The sequence below is a fragment of the Nanorana parkeri genome, unplaced genomic scaffold (genome assembly GCF_000935625.1).
Source record: "Nanorana parkeri isolate BGI_ZX_2015 unplaced genomic scaffold, ASM93562v1 scaffold85, whole genome shotgun sequence".
In the NCBI taxonomy this organism is placed as follows: Eukaryota; Metazoa; Chordata; class Amphibia; order Anura; family Dicroglossidae; genus Nanorana; species Nanorana parkeri.
In genome coordinates, this window is record NW_017306353.1 from 1,279,042 (window position 1) to 1,302,881 (window position 23,840).

Genomic DNA, 23,840 nt, shown 5'->3' on the forward strand with positions numbered 1-23,840 from the left:
AGGACACAGATCTGGGGTCCGCTTTGCGTGATATACCAGGCAGGACACAGATCTGGGGTTCGCTCTGCGTGATATACCAGGCAGGACACAGATCTGGGGTTCGCTCTGCGTGATATACCAGGCAGGGGACAGATCTGGGGTTCGCTCTGCGTGATATACCAGGCTGGAGCACAGATCGGGGGTCTTCTGTGATATAGCAGGATGGGGCACAGATCTGGGGTCCTCTCTGTGTGATATACCAGGCTGGGCACACATCTGGGCTTCGCTCTGTAATATATCGGAAATGAACATACGTGGGGTGCCCTCTGTGATGTGCACGGGACCCAGCGCTGTGTATCTGACCCATTGTAGGAGCGGGGTGGGGGGATCCGGAGAGCCCTCCCTCAGCAGCTGATCTCAGACAGAGGGGGTGTGCCAGGCATCTGTGCCGGGCTCTGCCTGCAGCTTCACCGGGACAGTCACACATGCAGGAGCCCGGAGGGGCCACGATGTGGCCCCTGTACATGGAGTCATGGCACCCAGAGTGAGCCCCCGAAGGGCAAGGAGATACCTCTTCCTATGCACCCTTTGCCTGTCCTGCACCCTCCTCTGCTACAACCTGGTCCTCCGGGGACACTCCAGCATGCACAGCCGGGGCTACCAGCAACTCAGCTGTCCACCTTACCCTCCTATACTGGGGGGCAAGAAACTCCTGCAGAAGATGCCCCTCTGCCAACCCTCCGGAGCTACTGCAACCTCACTCAGCACTGACATACCTTACACTGAGTGGACTGGCAGGAATCACACGGAACCTTCACAGATAACAAGCACCCCTCCAAAACCCAGCGAGCTCCATACTCCCCCCCCTGGCAACAGCACCACTGCCCTCCGGTACGGGCACAAGAGACTTCCACAAGCAATCATCGTGGGGGTTAAAAAAGGAGGCACCAGGGCAGTACTGGAATTCATTAGGGTGCACCCAGAGGTGCGAGCTATGGGCACCGAACCCCACTTCTTTGATAGGAACTACGAGAGGGGACTGGACTGGTACAGGTAAGTGGCACTTCCAGGCTGCCATCACTCCTCCTGTGTCTTATTCCCTATTAGTACACATTGTTTATGTGCATTTATAAATAATTCACAGTAGCAAATATATTGTAACATGTGGCTACAAGACAGTATAGCAGGTATAACCCAGACTGTGCAATCACTGATCCGCTGAATAAATCACTGCTTGTCAATTACATTAGTCAAGGCTGCAATTATGTGTCAATTAGAGATCAGTGTGTAAATATTTACTAAACAATTTTTGGAATTATCTAAACTCGCAAAACTAGTGTAAATTCACCCATAAATAGGATATAAACTGTCGCTTGGAAAAGGAAGGGGGGTAATAATTGCACATCAGATAGCACATCATTTTTTGACACCAAAGCTGGAAGAATCACACATTTGCATTAGACCAGTTATTACCTTCAGATGTGCTAACATTAGCCCAGCACCAAAGTATTGTATAGTGACCAGCATCTGTAGATTTGATTAGGCAAAGGGCAATGTGCAAAGTGTTGAAAGCCACAGCAGCCAATCAAATATTAGCTTTCATTGTTCTCTTTGCTCTAAAATGATAGATTGGTTGCTGTAGGTCGCTGCTTCCTTCATTGCTTCCTCAATTGCCTTGTTAAATAAGCCTGTTTATGTGTCAGTACACCTACAGTACTCAGTGTTACAATTCTGATTACTTGTTGTGTAATTGGCTGCTGTATATGCCCAATATGTTATATAATTATATAACAAGCGTTATAGAGTGGTGATAATCTTTGGAAATGGTCAGAGAGTCCTTAGCAGGCTGGACAATGTGTGACCCAGGCAAGAAAAGGGATGAGTTTGTACTGCCAGAAGAAAAATGTGGTTAGCCTGCATGCATTGCCAATTTGGTTAAAGAACACTATAAGTTGAACTCAATTGACTTATTTAGTTACACAGTTAGACATGTTTGAAAAAAAGACACAACACAAGTTGCCATTATTGAGAAAATATTTGCTTTACACGGACAATGTATGGGTACATTATTTTAACACCAACACATACCATAGACTTTTACATGCTACAAAAAATCATGAGTCCATGCCCCACAGGAGCTTACAGTCGAATGTCCCAACCCCAGTAACCCAATAAATATTATTTGTTCTATAATATATTGATCTATTATATTACTCTGCGTATTCATTGATATACCAAATCTAAAATGTGCAGTTCCTTACAGAATACACAATTCTCTGCACCAAAGCTTGCAATCTAATGAGCCTGCTGGTTAAAGGCACACAGGTATCCAAGATTTATACAAGCTGACTATAGGAGGAAATTGCAGAACTCAGAGGAAACTGGGGCAAAACACGGGGAGAACATTAAAACATCAGGCAGAGTTTACCATTTCCCATGACGTATACCCATAATCATCTCTGTACAAAATGTATTATTATATGATGAGGGCTACATGGTTTGAGTGGCTATTTGCAGTGTGTGTGATGCATACTGCATCCCTGTTCTCCTTCCTTTGTCATTTTGTTCTTTAAAGATTTTAGGAGCCATTGAAATGTTAACCTGACACATTTTATAACTCCCATTAGAAACACAAATCATTTAATAAGACTGCAAGTGGTTACCTAGAAGCCTTGCAAGTACTGCACAAACAGCACCGAGCGGCTGATGATGATTGAGGGATTGCAATAATGTGGATGTGCTGGAGACAGTGGAGAATATACCTGCAGTGGCTTCACCACAAATCCCACCACCATGGTATCTCCCAGCACCAAAGTCCGAGATCACCTGATATCCCTGTTTTATATAAGCTGAGAAAGGGCCGGTGTCTTATGCAGGATGAAATATGGAGCATTTTCTCCAGGTACCTCATACTGTGTGAACCTAAGCACATAATTCCTTCCTGTTCCTAAATCATCATATTTTATACAGTTATTAATGATCATGTCTATTTAGTCTTGCTGCAAACATTAACAATTTCTGTGTCCTGGAATCACCTTCTACAATAATAATTTTATGCTGTATAGTTTAAGGTCATAATTCTCTCCTTTATAGGTTGCCATCAGTTGTCATTTCATTTGCACTTTGTATTAATATATGGAAATAAGCATTAGCCTTTTATACTGTAGCTTTAGTGGTGTGTGCGTGCGTATGTTTGCACGTATGTGCGTGCGTGTCTCCGTTACACACACACACACACACACACACACACACACACACACACATATATATTATATAAATGCAATTAAATTAATTTACAATAAAAGAAAAATACAATGACCAAATTGATTCTACTCCACAGGGACAGATATTTCATTCAAATGGCTTGTAGTAAGTGATGCGTTCACATGGCCCCATCACTGCTACAAAGTGGTGTATACATGGTAAGGTAACCATTCCCTTGTCTATGGAGAAAAGGGAATCACTACTGAATGATCTCAGACAAGTTAAAAACAACCTGGCATTAAATAACAAACGCTTTCTGCAATCGTAAGTAGCCATCATTGCTCAGCAACGGACTCGTACTGGAAGTCATGAATATTATCCCATAAATGGTCACTGAAAAACTGTTTTTATCAGGCTTTCTAACCTGGGAGAACCCTTGCAATCGTGTTGAGGTGTCAATGAACTTCTACGCAACAATTATTATTTCTACAGCTCAGTGTAGGTTGGCTCTATAATCACCAAATATCAATGGCCTTGCACCCAATGGTATATTTAGATCATTTTTAACACCTCCCTTCTCTATGCAACAAAATTGTTTTCTGTAATTAAAAAGGAAACCAATTATAATAATATAAATTTAGAAATGGAACAGACAGTTAAAATGGTACTTTCTTCTTAATTTGTTGGCCAGTGGGAAGAATTTTTCTTATATTCATTTGAGAAGTGCCCTTTGGTTTGGTGGTCATTGGAGAAGTGGGGAAGAATGTCCCTTACGGTGGTGCAAAATGGATAGACTGGCCCTGACATTGCTGGTCAGTGAGAAGAATGATCATGCATTGCTGGTCTTTGGAAAGAATGTCTTTCATATTGCTAGTCAGTGGGAAAAATGTTTTTTACATTGGTGGTTAGTGGAAAGGATGCCCCTTACGTTGGTTATCGATGTGAAGAATGTCCCTTGCATTTGTGATCAGTGACAGGAATGCTCCTTACATCAGCAGTCAGTGAAGTGGGGCTCCCTTCCATAGGGTTCAGTGGAAGAAGGGTCTCCTTACATTGGGGGTCAGTGAAACAAGGGCCCTCTTGCATTGGTGGGCAGCGGCATGAATGCCACTTATATTAGTGGTCAATGGAAAAGGACCCCTTATTTCGGGGTTGTTGAAAGAAGACACCCCCCCCCTCACATTTAGGTCAGTAAAAGAAGGCCCCCTTACACTGGTGGGCAGTGGAAGATGGGTCCCCAGAAAATGTTGGTCAGTGGGAAAAATGCTCCTTACATTAGTGCTCAGTGGAGAAGTGGTCCCATACATTGGGGTCAGTAGAAGAAGACCCCCTTACATTGATGGGCAGTTGAATTAATGCCACTTACTTTAGTGGTCAATGGAGAAAGGCCTCCTTACATTGGGTTCAGTGAAATAAGGGCCCCCTTACATTGGGGTCGGTGAAAGAAGGGCCCCCTTACATTTGGGTCAGTGAAAGAAGGGCCCACTAACATTTGGGTCAGTGAAAGCAGGGCCCCTTAAATTGGTGATCAGTTAGAGCAATGCCCCTTACATGAGTGATCAGTGGAGTCAGTGAAAGAAGGGCCCCATTACATTAGTGGTTACTGGGAAAGATGCCCCTTACATAAGTGGTCAGCCAAAAAGTGATCCCCTTACATTAGTTGTCAGTAGGAAGGAAAATGCTCCACACATTGTTGTCACTGGGAACAATGCCCCTTAACTTAGTGGTCATTGGAAGCAATGTCTCATGCACACAGCTAAAAAGAAATGAGGAGATGCTCCACCGATGCCTATACTATACTAATGCTGGACCTAAGTAGGCGTTGTCAGATGCCCAAAGGGGTCACACAAATCTGTGATCTTATAGAGAATATTTTTTTTTTAAATGTAATATATTTTTTTAATTATTTTACTCTGTGTTCCTGAGATCAAACTCTCAGTTGTGGGAAAATCTGAGATCAATGGTTAGATAAATCCAATTCCAAACAGTTGTTAATTAATATTTTGAATCCCCTTTAAAATGTTATCTCCAATTAATATTTACCTACTGCTTCCTTCAGTTCTGTTCCCAGCTTCATCCTCGATCCAGCACTGGCAGTCCTCTGTGGGCAGAATGAAACTCACGTAATTCTACCTATTGCAGAGAACAAAGCAAATTCATATTGCTTCCAGGTATGGAGGAGCACATGCCTCACTCCATGTGACAGTGCCCATGCTTGGCGATTGGCCCAGGGCTGGCATGTGTGGCAATGAGAGTTCTCAACCCTGCGTAAGCTTTGACTGGGATGACTTTGAGCATTAACAGTGAATTAATCATTAAAGGGCAGAACATAGAATTGGTATAAAATAGCCCTGATCAAAATGTATTTTACATTTTCCTTTCCTGCACATCCCACCTAGAGAAGAATATCTTCCTATTGACCACTTCTTGGTCCAAGGTAGAAAGCAGTAAGCTAATTAGCCAGTAAAGAATTGGATCCCCTTCAGCCACCACCTGTCATCAATGCATGTAGAGAGCTTTAAACCCCATTACCAGGGTTTACACACGCTGGGAGACGCTACCACTCTGCTTAAAGTGTCTCATCACACCCTCCTGAAGAAGTGGCCGTCTTAGAGCCACAAAACGTGTTGAGACTGTGATAGTTATGTGTGTTTCATGGAATAAAAGTCTAAATTGAAGAAACACGATCATTTCATCTCTTCCACCTGGGCACCTCTTCCGTCTTTCACCTACTTTTTTTTTGGGGCAGTCTTGTCTCAATTCTCAAGTATAGAGATAAGTAGTCCTGACACTTTTTGGACACTCATTCACAGCATGCTAGTGCCAGGACTGTGACTGAAGCATACTCAAGTCACACAATGCCAGACACCCAACATTTTCAGAGATCGATACTCTACGAAGTGTTGGATTCCCAGAGAAGGATGTCTTTAGATCGGAGCTGTGATCTAGCATCAGGAAAGGTAGCTACTCACCCTATTCTTATCTTTGGGTAATGGCAGGTCACTTCAACAACCCATTTTGTTGTTCCGCTGGTGACTGTTATAAATGTTGTATATATGCTGGAGTATGGAAACCTCTGTGCCTACACTCAGCTTAGCAACATAGCTTAGCTGTCAGCCTTCCGTACTGTCACTTCCATCACTCATATTACATATGTAGCCACACTGCTTCAGCAGCTCAATGTCTTTTAAAATTATGGAGTTAGACAGACAGACAGACAGACAGACAGACAGACAGATAGATAGATAGATAGATAGATAGATAGATAGATAGATAGATAGATAGATAGATAGATAGATAATAGGTAGTGTGAGCTGGGGAATAGGTAGCGGGTGCAATTGCTCCCTGGGGTGAGCAATCTTTGGAGGCTTAGAGACCAGTCCAGTGACCTTTCGTTAAGCAGTGGTGCGTTTATTGGTGCATTACACAGGCTTTATACAGTGCTCAAATGAAGTCAAAAACAAAATCCTAGCCGTGTCCCAGCACTAACTACACATAAGATAGCCCTGACTATCAACCTGTACAAACCTATTGGTTGTCAGACCTGAGAAAACCACAATAATCAACCTTGTGCTCCAGCAGATTCAGACTGTCTGCTCCCCAGGCTCCAGAGCACTGGCTGTTTGGCTCACCAGCACTAAATTGCCATTGAGGCAAGGTGTAAAACGTGGGGCTTACTAGAGGTTTCGGGAGGTGTAAGAGAGGAATCTGGGCGACACATAAACCCTAGACAGGACCTATTGTGGCTCTCTACAAGACGGCCTGCTACGAGAGATAGAGAGATATAGAGAGAGACACAGACAGACACTGTAGATAGATTGACAGGTAGATAGATAGATAGATAGATAGATAGATAGATAGATACATAGATTGATAGGTAGATAGATAGATAGATAGATAGATAGATAGATAGATAGATAGATAGATAGATAGATAGGTGGATAGACGAAAGATAAATAGATCATCGATAAGCCGGTAGATAGATTGATAGATCAATTGATCAATAGATAGATAGATAGATAATCAATAGATAGATTGATTGACAGCAACAGAGCTGTTAGAGAGTGAAGTGAAGTGAAGACAAGTGAGTCGGGGCTGAGCTTTTAAAAGGAGAAAGTGATTGGATCTTTTTAAAAAGATCCTATTTCTTGTGTTGTGATTCCTAATTGATTGCTGTGTGTCTGCTTATGAAAGGAATAATCTCCTTAATTGTGAATTGGGAATACTTGAGAAAATAAGTATTTTCCGGTCTCTGAGTGCTATTAATTACAAGTATAAATGTGTTTATAAATGAATGCTCATGCTTCTATGCAAATATGCATTGGAGAAAAAAGTTACCCTCTGAACAGATTTTAGAAGATTGGTCTAGTTTTAATGAAACTGCTTACATGACATAGTGAATGGGGTCTATTTATATAAAATTCTCAGAGCCATTCGCCCTGTGAGTCCCTGTGGACGTTTGTTTTGAGGCAATAATCTCAGTATGGTTTCTTTTCAGGTCGAATGTAATTTAATACCTCGTATGGCCACTAGATGGAGCAAAGAAGCATAAGAAATAAGTATTCCAGTGCTCCTTAGCTCCATCTAGTGGCTATATTATGATATTACATTACATTTGGCCAAAAAACAGAACATTTTTGCATCTATTTGCATAGAATGAACGTTCACAGAGATTCTCAGGGGAATGGCTTTGCAAACTGTTTATAAATAGACCCCAAAGGGTAGTGTATAGTATGTATAATGGTGGTCACTGTTTATGCAGAAATACTGATTTCCATTGCCTAGACCTAATAGGTCCTTTGTTTTGGACCTATTAATAAAGGTCCCAAAAATGTATATAAGCTCCAATATTTAAATACTGATTCCTCAATCATTTAAATGCAGTTTGAGTCTCACAATCTCATGATGAGATAGCACCAAAGTGGTAGATAGCATGTTGATGTTTCAAGTGTAGACCCGTAGAAACAAGGACATGGACTGGAGCTATGGAGGCGCGTCCGGACACCAGGGGGGCGCAGGAAGGGCAACCACCATGCAAGGAACAGCAGAAGGATGTCCTATGCTGACATGTCATAGGCTCACACTACTCCCTCTGAGTAAGAAAAGTAGGAAAATCATGATGGGGCATGTTCTAGAGCAGAGCAGGGAGGTTTGTGGGTACATTTAGGTAATGCATGGACATAATTTTTCAGACTAACTCCTACCCATTACCTTAAAGGAGCTGTAAAGTCCCAGCATATACTATTCTCTTATAACATCAGCATTGTAATAGGAATACATGGTAGAGTTGTTTTTGATAATGCAATCAAAGCTTGCTTAAAAAATCCCTTTCATGTAGTGAGTGCTGCCTTCTGTCTGCCCATCACTTCCAACAACTTCCTGGATTATCAGTGTGCTTTTGTTTCTCTTTCCCTGCTGCTTGATGTGATGCAATCTCCATTTCTCAAGACTGCACAGCCCATAATGCATTGCTTCCAGCAAGCAGTGATAATGTAAAGGTGCCCATACACGTACGAGAATCGTGGGAAATCCCGCGATCGTACGAGAATCGTGCAGTGTATGGAAGGCGTGCGACCATTTCTACTGTACGGTCGCACGTCTTCCGTCGAACCAGCATGCTAGAAAACCCGCTGGGAATCTCGGCGAGTTAGTGGCCTGCTGGTTCAACAACTGCCGAACGGGCCGGTGCGCGCACGCGCACACTGCCTGTTTGCAGTCATCGTAAGCCTGCCCCTCATTACAGTCATCGTAAGCCCGCCTGTCCAAGATGGGCAGATCGTACGTTTTTTTAAGTACTTTACAACCATCGCAAGACTATGGTCTTGCGATGGTTGTAAAGTGTATGGCCACCTTTACATTGTTCAGATGTTGAGTTGTTGGTGACACAAGTAAGTGTATATTCACAGGGCTAAGTGAAAAGGTGCCACTGCATTGAAGTACATCCTATGGCATCTTCAATAAGTAAGTTTACAAACTTCTAGATGGATCTGGTTATTAGGAGTGGGATAGAAGGTTGGTAACTTCAATCTAGAAATACAGATTTATTTTTAGTTTTTGACCATAGGTATTCTTTAATAAAAACCACAGCCCCCTATAGAGAAGACATAGAGCTTCGAAGGTTATAAACACTTTACTAGCCCCAATCCTTTAATCTTTGAAAAGCTAATAAAACAGAATAGTAACAGCATGACAAATATATGCAAATGTATTCATACCTGTGCTGAATATTTGGCATTGATATAACAATGATGTGCAATCTATTGTTCTTTAAAGAAGACAGAAATTAGGGTTTTTTAGAGCCTACGTTTTTGCAGGTGGTATAAAAAAATAGACCCAAAGAGGCTCTGTTGCAGATCTTTAAACTATAAAAAAACTTACAAAGGAAGACCATTTGTAATGACCGGTGTCACCGCCAGTTCCTGCAGTCTTCACTCCCTTGCAGAGCAAAAGAGCCAGCAGAATCTTCAGCATCTGACACTTTCAGATGTGTCGGATGACTGCGTCCCCCACCATGTTCTGTGGTTCCATCCGCCGGCCCCTACGTCAGTAAAGAATACAATAGTGACATAGAGGCCAGTGGGTGGAACCATGGTGCACCGTGGGGGACGCATGCATCCGACACTCCAGGAAGTGCGTCTGATGTTAAGATTATGACTGCAGTTTTGTTCTGCAAGAGAGTAGAGATTGCTTTAGGCCCTCCTATGCAGTTTTTTAACCCCTTCGTGACTGACGACGTACAGTGTACGTCGCCAGCATCGGGGCTGTTTAAACAGACTCCCGGCGACTTTTGCCGCCGGGACTCTGTTTAAACTTGTAGAGCCGACTGTCGGCTTTACAACAGAAGCGATCCTGGCGACTTACCTGATGAAATCTTCCACAAAAGTCAAACATTTTGGAACTGTCAAATGTAAAAGTCCTGTCCGAGAGTACGACAAGGTTCCTGCTACTTGTGTATGTAAACGTCTCTTATGTGCTCTTATGTGCTCCCTTTTGATCTGGGAAATATACAATGCTCAAGGCTCAATAAAAACCACACAAGGCTCAAACCTGTCTGCTCCAGTTTTGACAAATTCCCCCCAGTGTCTTTGCTCCATTGAAATCCCAACCAAAGCTAGGAGCCTGCAGGATTTTTATAAGGAGCCAGAACTAGAGAAAACCTCATAAGTTAGGTGTCAGCTGTCATTTTTAAAGATCATTAGCTAACCAGCTCCTGGGCTTTGTACTGTATATATACATATCAGGGGTGCACACATTAATACGGAATGCAGGAGCCAATCTATCCAATCCAGGAGCCATCTTCATCAACAAGAGAAAACCTCAATAGTTAGATGCCAGATGTAATTTTTGGTAACATTGGCTACCCAACTCCTGAGATTTGTCCAGCCCTGTCTTAAAGAAAACCTGTCATGAGCAAAGCTGGGAACATTGCAGATTTTGGCTGTGGACTAACCAATATGATTACTGATGCTACAGCTAACTAAGCCTCATCTCCTGTTGGTTGACTGTAGTAAATATGAGGATAGAAGTTCAGACTTCAGTGCCAACCTGCTTGGTGAGTGACTCTGAAAGGAGCCTCTGAATTGTGACAGAGCCTTTGTAAAAGCTCATGCTTGGTCTAGCTTGCAATTCATGAGAGCTGCCCCTTTAAAATGTAATTTTCTTTATGTAGAAGCATTGTTAATATTCTTTACAAATGTGCCTGAACAAGATCCAACACCTGTACAGAAACGGTGACAGGTGACATCGGGATCTCACTTATCTACCTTGCACAGGCTGGAACAGCTTTCTGAAAAATAAGCATTTTCTGCTAATCAGCGAGTTTTATAAATGCCCCCTCCATACTGTACTGAGCAGCGTGTCGCTCTTGTCAAAGCATTTTATCCCAAAGGAGGCTTCCAAGTAGCAGTACGCAGTTTTTTTAAATAGAATTGATGAAAAGGATGTCCACTGTGTCTTGAAGAATACAGGTCCCAGAACTGAACTGCACTAAGGGCCCATTAACAAAGCAGTGGGGGCACTAGTATGAGTTTTAATGCACACTGTGCCGCAATGCATTGTTAACACACTTTGCAATGCTTATTTGTTGTTATTTATAGATTTTATTTTCAGAACTTTAATGTAATTCTTATGCTTTGCAGTGCAATGTGATGCCCAACAATCCAACATGGACTACTTTTTTTCAGCTTCTTGGTGTGTACTGAAGCCTTAGGACATTAGGCAGATGGCCTTGTTCTCGTTCTGGGACTGTATTAGGCAACCTTGCCCAATGCTGCAGGAGTGAACAAGACCTACGGCTTGTAGCCATGGGCATTGCTAGACACTGGCATTCAGGACACATGCTCTGGGTCTTCCACTGAGTACCCCCGGTCTATAATTGAGTGCCCCGAGTGACATTTGAAGTAATCTTTGCCACCATTCCAAACTTCATTAATTTCTCAACTCTGGTTGTGATATCCATCCTCTCACCCCAACCGGTTAATGCATTTTCCCCTGACGGTTCCTTAGATGATGGATCATTTGGAGAATTTGGTATTTTTGAAGAAGTCCTATGCTACTTTGTGTCTTTGCAATGTATATTTCCATTGGATTAAGGTCCATGGATTAATATTGAGTGTTGGAACATCATGTAGTTTATCTTCTTTTGAATTAAATTGTACTTTTTTTAAATTCATTTACTGATATTTATTTAAGCAATAATGAAGGATTTCATTTTTATCATAATATTAATATGACTGTTCAAATTAATTATACAGAAAAAAAGAATATATAATTGTCTTAGACCTAAATCACATTCTAAGATTATTTTTTTAATACAAACAAATGTATGGCCATTCATGAACAAAATCATTTTTGGAGTGGGATTGGGTTTCTCTTTATGACTTTTGGAAGAGACCATGTGGGATAAAGTTATAGTGCCTTTGTGCAAGCATCCCCTCCCTTCCCCAGACTCTGTTATACTCAGCTTATCAGTGCTTCCATGTAGCTCCTGCTATTTCTCCCTGATGGGATTGTCAGGGGTAGCATTTTCATGTTTTTAATAACAAGAAGTGTATTTTACTGTTTATTCTTGTGAATAAAGTGTCCCTGTGCGATGATATAACCCATGTGCTCCGAGTGGGTTATTTCTAATATAATTTTGGATATCCGTGTTTTTTTAATGTATATTCAGTAAGAGATTTCAAGTCCATTGTAGTCTATTGAATAGTTCTTTCTTATTGGGTCAGTGTTTCTGGATTTATATCGCTATGAACTCTGAGACACATATGGGGTTTATAGGTAGTGTTGCCACCAATACAGTATTCAAATGGACAGTCCGGGGTTTGAGTCGTGTATGTGCTGTGTCCGTGTCCCTTCTCACTCTCTCCCCTGTCTTTTTCTCCTCGCGCTCTCTCCTGGCTGACTCTCCTCACTCTCTCCCCTAGCTGTCTCTCCTCTCTCTCCCCTGGCTGTTTATCCTCACTCTCTCTCCTGGCTGACTCTCCTCACTCTCTCCCCTGGCTTTCTCTCCTCTCTCTCCCCTGGCTGTCTCTCCTCGCGCTCTCTCCTGGCTCACTCTCCTCACTCTCTCCCCTAGCTGTCTCTACTCTCTCTCTACTGGCTGTCTCTCCTCTCTTTCTCTTGGCTGTCTCTCCTCACGCTCTCCCCTGGCTGTCTTTCCTCTGTTTCCTGGCTGTCCCTCCTCTCTATCCCCTGGCTTTCACTCCTCTCTCTCCCATCACTGTCTCTCCCCTCTCTCTCTCTCCAGGTTGTCCCTCGTTGCTCTCTCTCCTGGCTGTCTCTCCTCTCTCCTGGCAGTCTCTTGTTGCTCTCTCCCCTGTCTTTCTCTCCTCAATCTTTCTCCCAGCTGTCTCCCCTTGCTAATACTCCCTGGCTGTCTCCTCTCTCTCTCTCCCCTAGCTGTCCCTCCTTGCTCTCTCCCCTGGCTGTCTCTTCTTGCTCTCTCCTGTATATTCTCCCCAAAAACATTGCCGAGCCGCGCTAGAGTGTTTGGGTTTCACTTGAAGAAAAGGTTGCAACCCTATTTGTAGGCCATTAACTTAAATATTACTCCTGCCTTCATTGCAGCCAGCACTGAGATCCAAGGAATCGGCTGGTGTCAGACTCTAAGGGGAGTTGTGATGTTACTCCCTTGGTCATGTGACAGTGCCCGTGCATAGCAGTTAACTGCTAGCCTGATCATTGTCACATGCTCCCCTATACCTGGAAGCACTAGGTATTATCACGGGCTGCAATAGAGGAAGAAGTGGCAATTAAATGCCACTATTGGGAGAGTAGTTGTCAGTCACCACTCCCCGCAGGGATTCCCCCTTCCCTCACTTTGTCCCTTCAACGAGCACTGGAGGAACAGAGTGGGAGGGGGCAGGCACAGCTGGCTCTGGCTCTAGAGAGGCAGAGCCATTTGTCAATCAGGTAATCAATTAATTATTTTAATAATTTTTTTAATGCTTCTGTCATTTGAGAGTAGTTTCTTTTGACTCGTCCTATGTGTTTTTACTCTTTTTCCTTTGATTTTATCCAAATCATATTTATCATAGTAACTAGTGTTTTGCATCTGATTGCTTCATTTAGACATTACTATTTGTGGTTTAACAGTACTCACTATGGCAGAATAACTTGGACATGATAATAATAGCTGACATCACAATACTGTATTGGCTGTAACAGTTACTATGAATTGGGAGATCCCTACTAAGACATCATACATGTAACTGTGAGATCACAATATTATTTCTGTCACAATACCTGTTCTGCCATCATCATATTGACTGTGATTAATGGCATCTACCCTGACAACTGAGGACATCTTGTGGCAAAGAAGAGGTACTGCGGCGGACAGCTTCAGAGAGAAGGTAAGTATTGCAGCCAGAGCTTTTTTAAATTTATTTTTAAAATCTCCTAATGGGGGCTTTAAAAAATGAGCTTGTATTGGGCTTTCATTTTTGGAATGAGTAAAAAATAATGGTGGAAAGAAGCGCTGCAACCCTGGGATTCTTTGTGTAGAACAATAAAAACTTTAAAATAATGTTGACTGAAAACTCACTTTTGGACGGACAAGATGTAGTCTTGCAGTTGAGGAGTGGAGGCTGTATGGATCGCTCAGCGGCATCTGTGGCCGGTCTGTGTGGGTATGAAGAACGGGCTACGTGGTTGTTCAGCAGTCCATTGGTGTTCCCTGGTGGTTGTTGTGACTGGGGGGTCCGTTGGGACAGGGTGAATTGTGCTTGTTGACGTGGCACTCGCCGTCAGGTGCAATGAGAGCTCAGCTGGCCAGGCTGCCACTTCTGGCTTGACAAAGAGGTCCAAAACCTTGAAACGCGTAGCCTAATCCTTCTCTTCACGGACCGCAGTGTCCATCACTTTCAAGCCCATCCCTACAACACTTCCTCAACGATCGCGGACCCATTGCGATACCGCTCTACAGCGGCATTCCTGCTCCCGTTCAGCCGACGATCGCCTTGGTATGCCAAATGGCAATCCGGGCTGGCCGGGGTGAACACAATCAAACAGAGTCACTGGCAGTGGGATGAAAATGCATTGCATGGGGTGTGGCCATTAGCATTGTTACTGCTGATACTGTAGCTTGTAAATCAGCACCTGGCCACTCCTAACCCCACCCACTGATTTCTGGATTGACAGTTCTGCCTATGTTGATGAACCCTCCCAACTGTGAGCTACAGTGCCTGGAAAGGGGGGCGTGTGAGTCGCAAATGAAGGAGAATTTGGCTCAGTAATCCTCCTTCTTCCTCCTATAAAGAAGGTTTTTTGGTTTACTTTAAGAGGCTTGTGTTTCACATAGTAAATGAATTTGGTACTTGTCTAGACTGTGATATAGAAGCTTTTAGTTCTATTTTAATATGATCAAAACAGTTTTATATAAAAGGAAGTTGTATATTAAAGGTAATTTGCCCGCAATAGCATTAGCACTTGGTAGAGCATTTATAGTGTCACTTGTATAATGCTCACGGGGCTCCACATAGTGCCATTTATAATAAGCTGGACAGTTGTAGTGAGTATATTACGCTTGACAATTGTAGGCTGCATATTGCTGTGCACCGCTGGGACTGTATAATGTGCTGGTCACTGATGATGTGTGAAATTCGGGGAATTTATGCTGCATGTTAAGCTGGTCTCTGGGGTTGTATAATATCAGAACAATCTAGGGCTGTATAATATCAATATCATTTAATGCGGTATAATGTTCATATCAGTTCAGACTGTAAAATCTTGTAGACAACTGCAATGTAGTGTTAGAATAGTGTTCATGTACTTTAATGTGTCTGCTTTTAATGGTCAATTATTGTTTGATTTAGCAATACAATAATGCATGAATGGAATAACTCATGGCAGCCTGTCACAAATATTTGTTTGCTGATTTAACTATAATAATTAAGAACTTGGCTTTCAACCATCATTTCTAGAGAGGAGTGGATTTTGTAAAATGTTTTATGCCCTTTTATCTCTTCTGTAGGGTACAATATTCACAGTCATATATACTGTTGGGTAATTAGCACCCTACAATCTTTTTTTAATATGCTATTATTTATTTATGTATACACAGTATGTATCTATTGTATTATATTTTATTATATTATTTTTTATATTTTATTCAATTTTTTTTTATTGTCCTCTCTTTTTTTTTGGACCCCTTACTGGTCCCTCCTGGAACCCCTTTGCATGTGCATGGGCTCCTGACCTCCAGTCAGATATTGGGAAATCCAGTCAGAGGCCATATTTAAAGAGAAACTTTAGTCAATGTTTCCCTCTTTGTCACTGGGACAGGAAGTAATTAGATAGCAAAAATGTCACCAGCACATTGTGCTGGTGACATTTCTGCTATTTGTATGTTATTCACGGCGCCATCCGTGGTCACTACAAGCACCCACCTGTACTCACAAGACATTTACTGATCTGGTAAGGAGTGCAGCAAGATACATCCTCTTCTAGGAAGCAATCAGAGACGCAGGCACCTCTATAAGCTTGGAAGTGATTCTTACCCTTCTTTACCTTATTCAAACAAAATGAGTGTATTGTCTACATTTGGTTTTAGGTCTACTTTTATCAAAAGAGCTTTCAGAGAGAAAGAAACATTTACAAGTGCTTGCTGCAAGCGGCAGCTATGAAATATTCATATATAAGATTTTATATTTACTCAATTAAAAAGAAACAATATATATATATATATATACACACACACACTGTATATACAATGCATATAGAAAGCAATTAATTTATGTGCAGTATATACAGCTATGTGTGGTCACACTTTCATTTGTATGGAAGTACCAAACTGTTTTTTTGGAAAAGGGCAATTAATTTTGGTATTGATTTGAGTAAATTAGTGTGGATTGGACTGTCTATAGAATTGCTTCTATGTCAATGAGAGAACAATGGTATGACTTAATATGTGAGCATTCTTTTGTAATAAGGGCTGTTTGTGATTTTTTTTATAACATGCGAGCCCTATCTTAGTCTTTTGTAACAAGCGAGCAGTCTCTAACAGTATATCCCAAATGGGCATGAGTCTCTTACAGTATATGTCTCTGTTTGTGCGTCACAACAGACTCTCAGGGACTGCTTGCATATTATGTAAGTAAGACTGTCAGTCTCTTATAGAATGCAAGCTGTTTAAGACAGTCGTTTGTAACATGTTAGCAGTCTCTGACAGTTTGATGTGACATGCATGAAGTCTCATAGAGTCTTTTTGTAGCATGTGAGCAGTCTTGGTCAGTCCCTTGTGAACAGTAACAGTGAAAGGTAGACAGAGTAGGTACAAATGTAATGAAACCTTTTTAAATAACATTTTCCCCAAACACAGCTTGGAATGCATTTCTGCAACCTGCCTCAGTACTTTATTGTAGATATGAACTGCACACTGACAAAAACTCGGTCTGACTGGTGACAAGGGTCATGGGTTTGCTTAGAAGGGGCATGGAAGAATGGTGGAATGGTGGATCCAACAGGGGTCAGTTTTAATCTCCTCTTAAAATCCCATTATATTTCCTGTACAGTAGCAAAGGCTTTAAAACATATAGAGCACAACTGGCACTGGCCAAGATCTCCTTTGTTCATGTGTCTGATACCACAATGGTATTCTATGCTCCATGCAGAGAAGACCAGACTGGTAATATGGAGGTCATTTGCCAATAGGCTATTGTATCTGCAAGTATTTGGTTGGCCATTTACCAGTAGATTTTCATTTAAAAAAAAATCAGTTTATAGAGACAAAGGGGGATCATCTGGCAAGCAGTTCTGTGGTCAGGCCACCAACAGGTGTGACAAGACACAGGAGTTGAATAGTGATTAATATTCGGCAGAGTGTGCTAGAATGCATGGGCCATTTTCTGGGAAATGTTCCTAAAGGTGAAGTAATCCTTTAAAAAGGATACTTGAGAGCAATATAGGACCCGCTGTGGGTGACCTGCAAAAAACGTACAGCAAGTGAAGTTGAACTCTTGGTCTGCACACGCCTTTTCTAGATCAATAGTTAAAAGTATTGAGGTGATTGATCAGCATTGCAGTCAGCTAATTAGCATTTTCAGAAGAGGGTCAACAATTATAATTATTATTATTATTATCCAGGATTCATATAGCGCCAACAGTTTGTGCAGCACTTATATAAGGAAGACATTACAATCACAATACAATTCAAGACAAGATGGTAAGGAGGGCCCTGCCCGTGAGGGCTTACAATATAAAAGGCAATGGCTGCCTTTGCATTTCTCTCAATACAGGTTTGGTTTAAAATCCACATTCTACAGATTCAGATAGAGTAGTGAAGAGTTATAACCCCTCTTTTGGGTCAATGACTGAAAGTATTGAGGTTATGAATCAGCATGGCAAGCAGCTAACTAGTATTTTCAGAAAAGGGTCAACTATGCCTCCCCATGTATTTCTTTCAATACAGGTTTCTTTTGAAACCCAACTTATTTTATAGTTTCGTATAGAGCAGCGAATGGTTAGAACCCCTCCTTCTAGATCAATGGCTGAAGGTATTGAGGTGATCCTGTATGATTAAGCCTTTTTGGTGAAACATGTCAGGATTCCTGGACTGGACTGATGAGTTTGGGCATACAAATAAGAGTGGTGTCCTTTTTACAAACTTTCAACTTATTTTATAGTTTTGGATAGAGTGGCAAAGGGTTTAAAAAATGGTTTTTGAGTCTCCGTTGGATTTATTTTTTTCTTCATTTCCTGTACTAAAGATGGAGACAGGAAGTGAAGAAAACTTCCCCAAAGAGGACACACACAAGAATTAAAGCCTACCAGAGTTTCTAGCCCTAAAAATCTTTAATGAGTTAGCTACATTTGTCTAACACAAATCAACAATAAACAAATCTTTGAGTGGCTCGCCTTAATCGTCTTTTCCATCTGTTGGTGTTGAAAGCCCTGAATATGTCTACCCCTCCTCCAGAATTAGACCCAGCCAAGCAAAGGCGTGTTGAAATAGCTGAAGAGATGGGTTTATCAGAAAATTAAAACTAAAGCTAGCGATCTATGCGGATTGTAATTAATAGACTGTCCTGAAGATAGATCAATAATTCTGATTAGAGGTGTAATGGGAAAATCTATGGAAGGCTGTGATTAGTTTCTGGCAGAGGCTGGAATTTCTCTCCGTCACAAGTTTGTTGTTTGATTTATGCCTCCTCGATGACGGCTGGGCGCTCAGCAGGCCTTAGCGCGGTATGTGATGGGTCAGCCGGGAGCTGTGTCAGCTAGCAGCGGGGTGTATGAAAGGTAGGCATAGCGGGGAAGGGAGCTGACTTGGGCTGCTAAAGGAAAAATACATATTAGCATACCTGGGGGAAAACATGCTGCCAGCGGTGTGTCTGGAATTTGTGCTGCTCTCAGCGTGTGCATTTACCATACATAACTCTACCACCTTTCCAAACTTCCCTGGACGCAGCAACGGCCAGCTCTGTTCTATATGTATAAAGTAAATGAAAATGAAGCACTGATATGGTGAATACGGATCTGCTTCACCCATCGGGGGTTATTCAAAGACAAATTAAGAAAATACAGTTCAGAAAATCACATGCTGATAAGGACTACTAGAGACCCAAGCCAGTACTTCCCTGTAATTATTGGACCTAATACAGCAAAATTGCTGCAAAAAGAAACGACCCATCCAAAACAAACTCACCCTAATAACAAACAGTGCTACTTTATTAACAACCCCTTCCTAAAAAAAATTATTTGGATACATTACCCCCATAAACGTAATGGCACCTCTCAATAAGAGGACCCCTGTTAATATACCTGTCAAGCCACCTATGAACATATGATATACAGTACAGTAAGGCCCCAGCAGCCACAGAAATAAGGAGATGTATGGCCTAGACCAGGGGTAGTAAATATGGCCTAGACCAGGGGTAGTAAATCAAAATGCAAGGAGGTCTGTTGAGTAAAATTTTCATCGAGCAAAGGTCCAAATCACGGTCTGGACAGAACGGTCACTCTTTCCGTGTTCAGATTGCGGTCTGCCATTTAGGCTGCAACCACACCAGCAGCTGCACTACAAAGCACAGCTGCTGGTGTGTGTTCCCAGGCACAGCACTGATGCACCGATCCCGACGCATTGCACTGATTATTTATGTTTTTGTTAGAACCCCCACCCTCCCCGTTTACATACAGGTGACTATGCGCATGTGTTTATCCGAATCAGATGGCGGGGGTGTTTCAATTTTAATTTTATTTTTTTAACACCTTTTTTATTTTTTTACATTATTTTTTACTTTTTTTATCACATTTTTTTATTTAATTTGTTTTTTTCATTTAACTTTTGGTATCACAAAGGGCCCAAGAAGCCCATACGTGACAGCATTTGGAGGTGACAGGTTCTCTTTATAGAGACATCAGGGGTCTATTAGAACTCTGATGTCCATCCTGCCCTTCGATACAGACAATCAAACACAGGAATGTGCTTCATCGTAGGTTCACCTGGCACTTCAGCCGGCTTCTGAACAGTTCTGAAGCAGGAAGCGCTGAGAGCACAGCGCTCCCTGCTTTAGTGATCACAGAGCAGATCAGGCAATAGACGTTCCCGGTCTGCTCCTGCTCTCCATCCTGACATCCTGTGCCAAGGAGTGGGAGACTCCAAAAATGTCGATGGGGGGGGAGGGAGGGGTGCAGAGGTGAGGCTAGTATAAGTGATCCGGGTGGTTGTACAGCCGCCCAGATCACTTGTAGTTGACAAGCTGGCCCTGCCTGCTTGATGTCAAAGGTTGCTAGGACGCCGGTGGTCCTAGCAACCAATTACCAAAAGAGAGAGGCCTACACTAGGTTATGGCTGGCAGTGGGTGCACCAGCCTTGAAGGCTGGTGTATTCACTGTCAGCCAGCCATATCCCAGTGCAGGTCGCCATTTTTCACATCAACACATCAATCTAAACAAAAACCATCCATTGCAGCAGAGTACTCTTATACCAGATCTTAGTTGAATGTTTATAACCCCCCCCCCCACACACACACAATGGTACCATAGGTATACAGTAAGTAAAGGGTTCCCATTATTGACTGTTATTGATCATTCACTTGCAGAATACAATATTACAATATACTCTTATTGGCTGATGTTGTAAGAGAACTACAATTACAACTACAGTGACTTCAATCCTCATAAGAAAATGTGTTCAATGTTTGGCTGATGTGGATCTCTTTTCTACCCCCTAGTTGCATTAATATAGTGCTGCCACCTCCAACTTGTTTTTAAAAGGTACTGCCCTCTTGATCCTGCTTTCACAAGGACAACTAAGTCACTAGTCTGGAACAGTCATGCAGCCAGGGAGGTTGAAATCTGTCTGAACGAGAGGGAACTGATCGATTTTCCCATTCACTCTAAACAGCATGGATAGGAATCTCCAGCCGCAGCAGCTGACGATTTTCCGCCCGGCTACTTCGCTTTTGGTCGAAGTTGTGTTGGTAGGATTGGACAAAATTCTAACACAGTATTGCCAGCAAGCCTGAATGCTTTTCCTACATACCTCACTAGGCAGCAAAGCCATGATCTAGATCAGCCCCTCTCAATCATGGTGCCATCTCACCCTGGTGTGTCTTTCTGCCTTCCACAAGGATGCCTCGAAATTTTCACACAGCGTCATGCCTTTCCATGGTGTAGGCAGGCTTCTGATGTGAAAGGGGGCTCCTGGGGATCTGATTTGAAAAAGTGGTTCCTGATGTGAAGGGGGTGCTTTTGATGTGATGAGGACTATTGATGTGAAGGGGGCTTGTTAACAGAAGAGGGCATTCTAAAGTAAAAATAAGGGGGCTCTTATAAGAACAGGGCTCCTAATGTAAAGGGGGAGGGGGCTCTGATGTGAAAGGGGGGACTCTGATGTGAAAGGAAGGGACTCTGATGAGAAAAGAAGGGACTCTGATGTGAAAAGAAGGGACTCTGATGAGAAAAGAAGGGACTCTGATGAGAAAAGAAGGGGCTCTGATGTGAAAAGAAGGGACTCTGATGAGAAAAGAAGGGACTCTGATGTGAAAAGAAGGGACTCTGATGAGAAAAGAAGGGACTCTGATGTAAAAAGAAGGGACTCTGATGAGAAAAGAAGGGACTCTGATGTAAAAAGAAGGGACTCTGATGAGAAAAGAAGGGACTCTGATGTGAAAAGAAGGGACTCTGATGAGAAAAGAAGGGACTCTGATGTGAAAAGAAGGGACTCTGATGAGAAAAGAAGGGACTCTGATGTGAAAAGAAGGGACTCTGATGAGAAAAGAAGGGACTCTGATGAGAAAATCCATTTTTTTGTGTGTTTTTGCATGGGATCTTTGCTTTAAATCCATACTACACCCCTATCTGGGACAAGGGTATGGTATGGATTTTTGAAGGGCCACATGTCTTTTACATTTCAGGCAGGGGTGTCTATAGATTTTGCAAACTTTTAAAGGATACCATGACTACAAAAAGTCCCACAGACACTTCTCTGCTTCTGCGTTGCCAAATGAAGATTTAATTGTGCTATGTCTGCTGTAAGAATACACTCTGACCATCTCAAGGTCTCGTTGGCTCAGATAGACGAGGAAGACTGTAGCTCATCAATAATTAAATGTGAAGGAAAGATTGAGGTGGTCCACAGGAGACTTTATTTATGCTCACAGATTATTCTGTCTCTGGCATTTGCTTTTAGGTCTTTCAGCGACTCTAAAATCTTCAGGGGCATATCGAGCAAATTGGCAGCTCTTGTAGTGGAAGGTCGTGCAGTTTGTTACAGAGATTTCGGGACTATACAAAGTTTCTCCAAAAACAAACACAAAGTAAGATTTGAGATATTTAAAGGACACATGTACCAAAACAAACTCACCGCGATCTGGCCTCTACCCCCAAAATGTAGGTAGATATTTGCTGTGATGAGAAGACTTCAGCCTGGGATCAGCACAGTGTTGATTATTTACAGCTCTGCACAATCTCTAAATTAAAGATGTGGTCTGGCCGTAACATTGCCTGCGGTTGTGGCATTCCAGGGGTTAAAGGATAACTAAATCCAAAACCAAAAATGTTGTATACTGCAGCTTGGCAGTGCTTGGCTGCATTAGTTTTCTTTTTTTTTTTCAAGAGCATTTCAGCAAGAACAGAAAATACCTGTTGTTCTTGACAGAAATGCAGTGTCCTTGTAAATTCCTGTGAGCTGAACTGAAAACAAAAAAACAATGTTATCTTCCTTGTGTAAACTACTAATCTCTCCATCTCCCATGTAATTGAAATGAACAAAGCAGACATGGTTCTGGTCCAGCTTGGGGGAAAGACAAGTCTCTCTCAATAGATACAGTGTATTAGTGAGTATAGCCATCCGGAGACTTAAAGGATCTATTTATAATACAAATATCTGTAAATGTTCACTTGTCCAAATATATGCCAAAATGAGCATTCTTTAGCTTTTTTCTTTACACGCAGAATTAATTTTCAAATGTTTTAATATAATGCGGCATTATGGCCACTAGATGGTGCTAAAAAAGAACAGGGAAGAAGTATTTATTTTTTTGGGCTCCTCATTGCCATCTAGTGGCCATATTGCAGTATTACATAAAACAACTGTGAACGGTAATTCTGTGCGAATACATGCCAAAACGAATGTTCATATATAGTATAATATTAGTATAGTATATAGTATATAAGTAGATCCCGAAGTGTGTTACTGGCAGGTGAACATGAAGCAATGAAAGTACACAGTCTGCTTCGATGCACTTCACCAGCGTTTCCATCATTCATGTGGGGGCTGGGTTTCATGGGGTTCAGGGTCCTCAATCGGCTGCACTCGGTGGGATGAAGTAAATCATGTGCATGTGCACAAGAGTTACTTTATCCTGACACAAAATCATGCACCACAATAAGTCTTCATAGCGGTTTTGTGTACATTACAAAAAAAAAAAGTTGACAGGCAGGGGGAAGCCTTTCAGACAAAAGAGACATGCAGAGGGGAGTTTACTAAGACTGGGGCAGCTGCCCTTTCAGCTTCTACCATTAATTTTCAAAGCTTAACTGAAAAAGTTAAAGTGACATTAAAGTCAAAAGTCCCCCCCCACAATGCTAATGTGAGGACTTACCTTAAATGATGTCTGTTAATCCGAACTTCTTCTTTCCTGTCCTTTTCAGCTGTCCCTCCAGCGCTGGTGTGGGTCTCCTAACCAGCGCTGACTCCTCTGTCCTCCTCTTCTCTC

The 23,840-nt window shown here is 42.1% G+C and overlaps 1 protein-coding gene across 1 annotated transcript in view; it reads left to right on the forward strand.

The window, feature by feature from the left end:
• The first annotated feature begins 362 nt into the window (after positions 1-362).
• The window catches only part of LOC108783720 (heparan sulfate glucosamine 3-O-sulfotransferase 2-like), a 39,449-nt gene continuing 15,971 nt past the window's right edge, over positions 363-23,840 (forward strand). Inside the window, exon 1 of the mRNA XM_018552354.1 lies at positions 363-1,032. Within this exon, the coding sequence (XP_018407856.1) occupies positions 512-1,032 (521 nt within the window). The 5' untranslated portion in view covers positions 363-511. The remainder of the gene's footprint in view (positions 1,033-23,840) is intronic.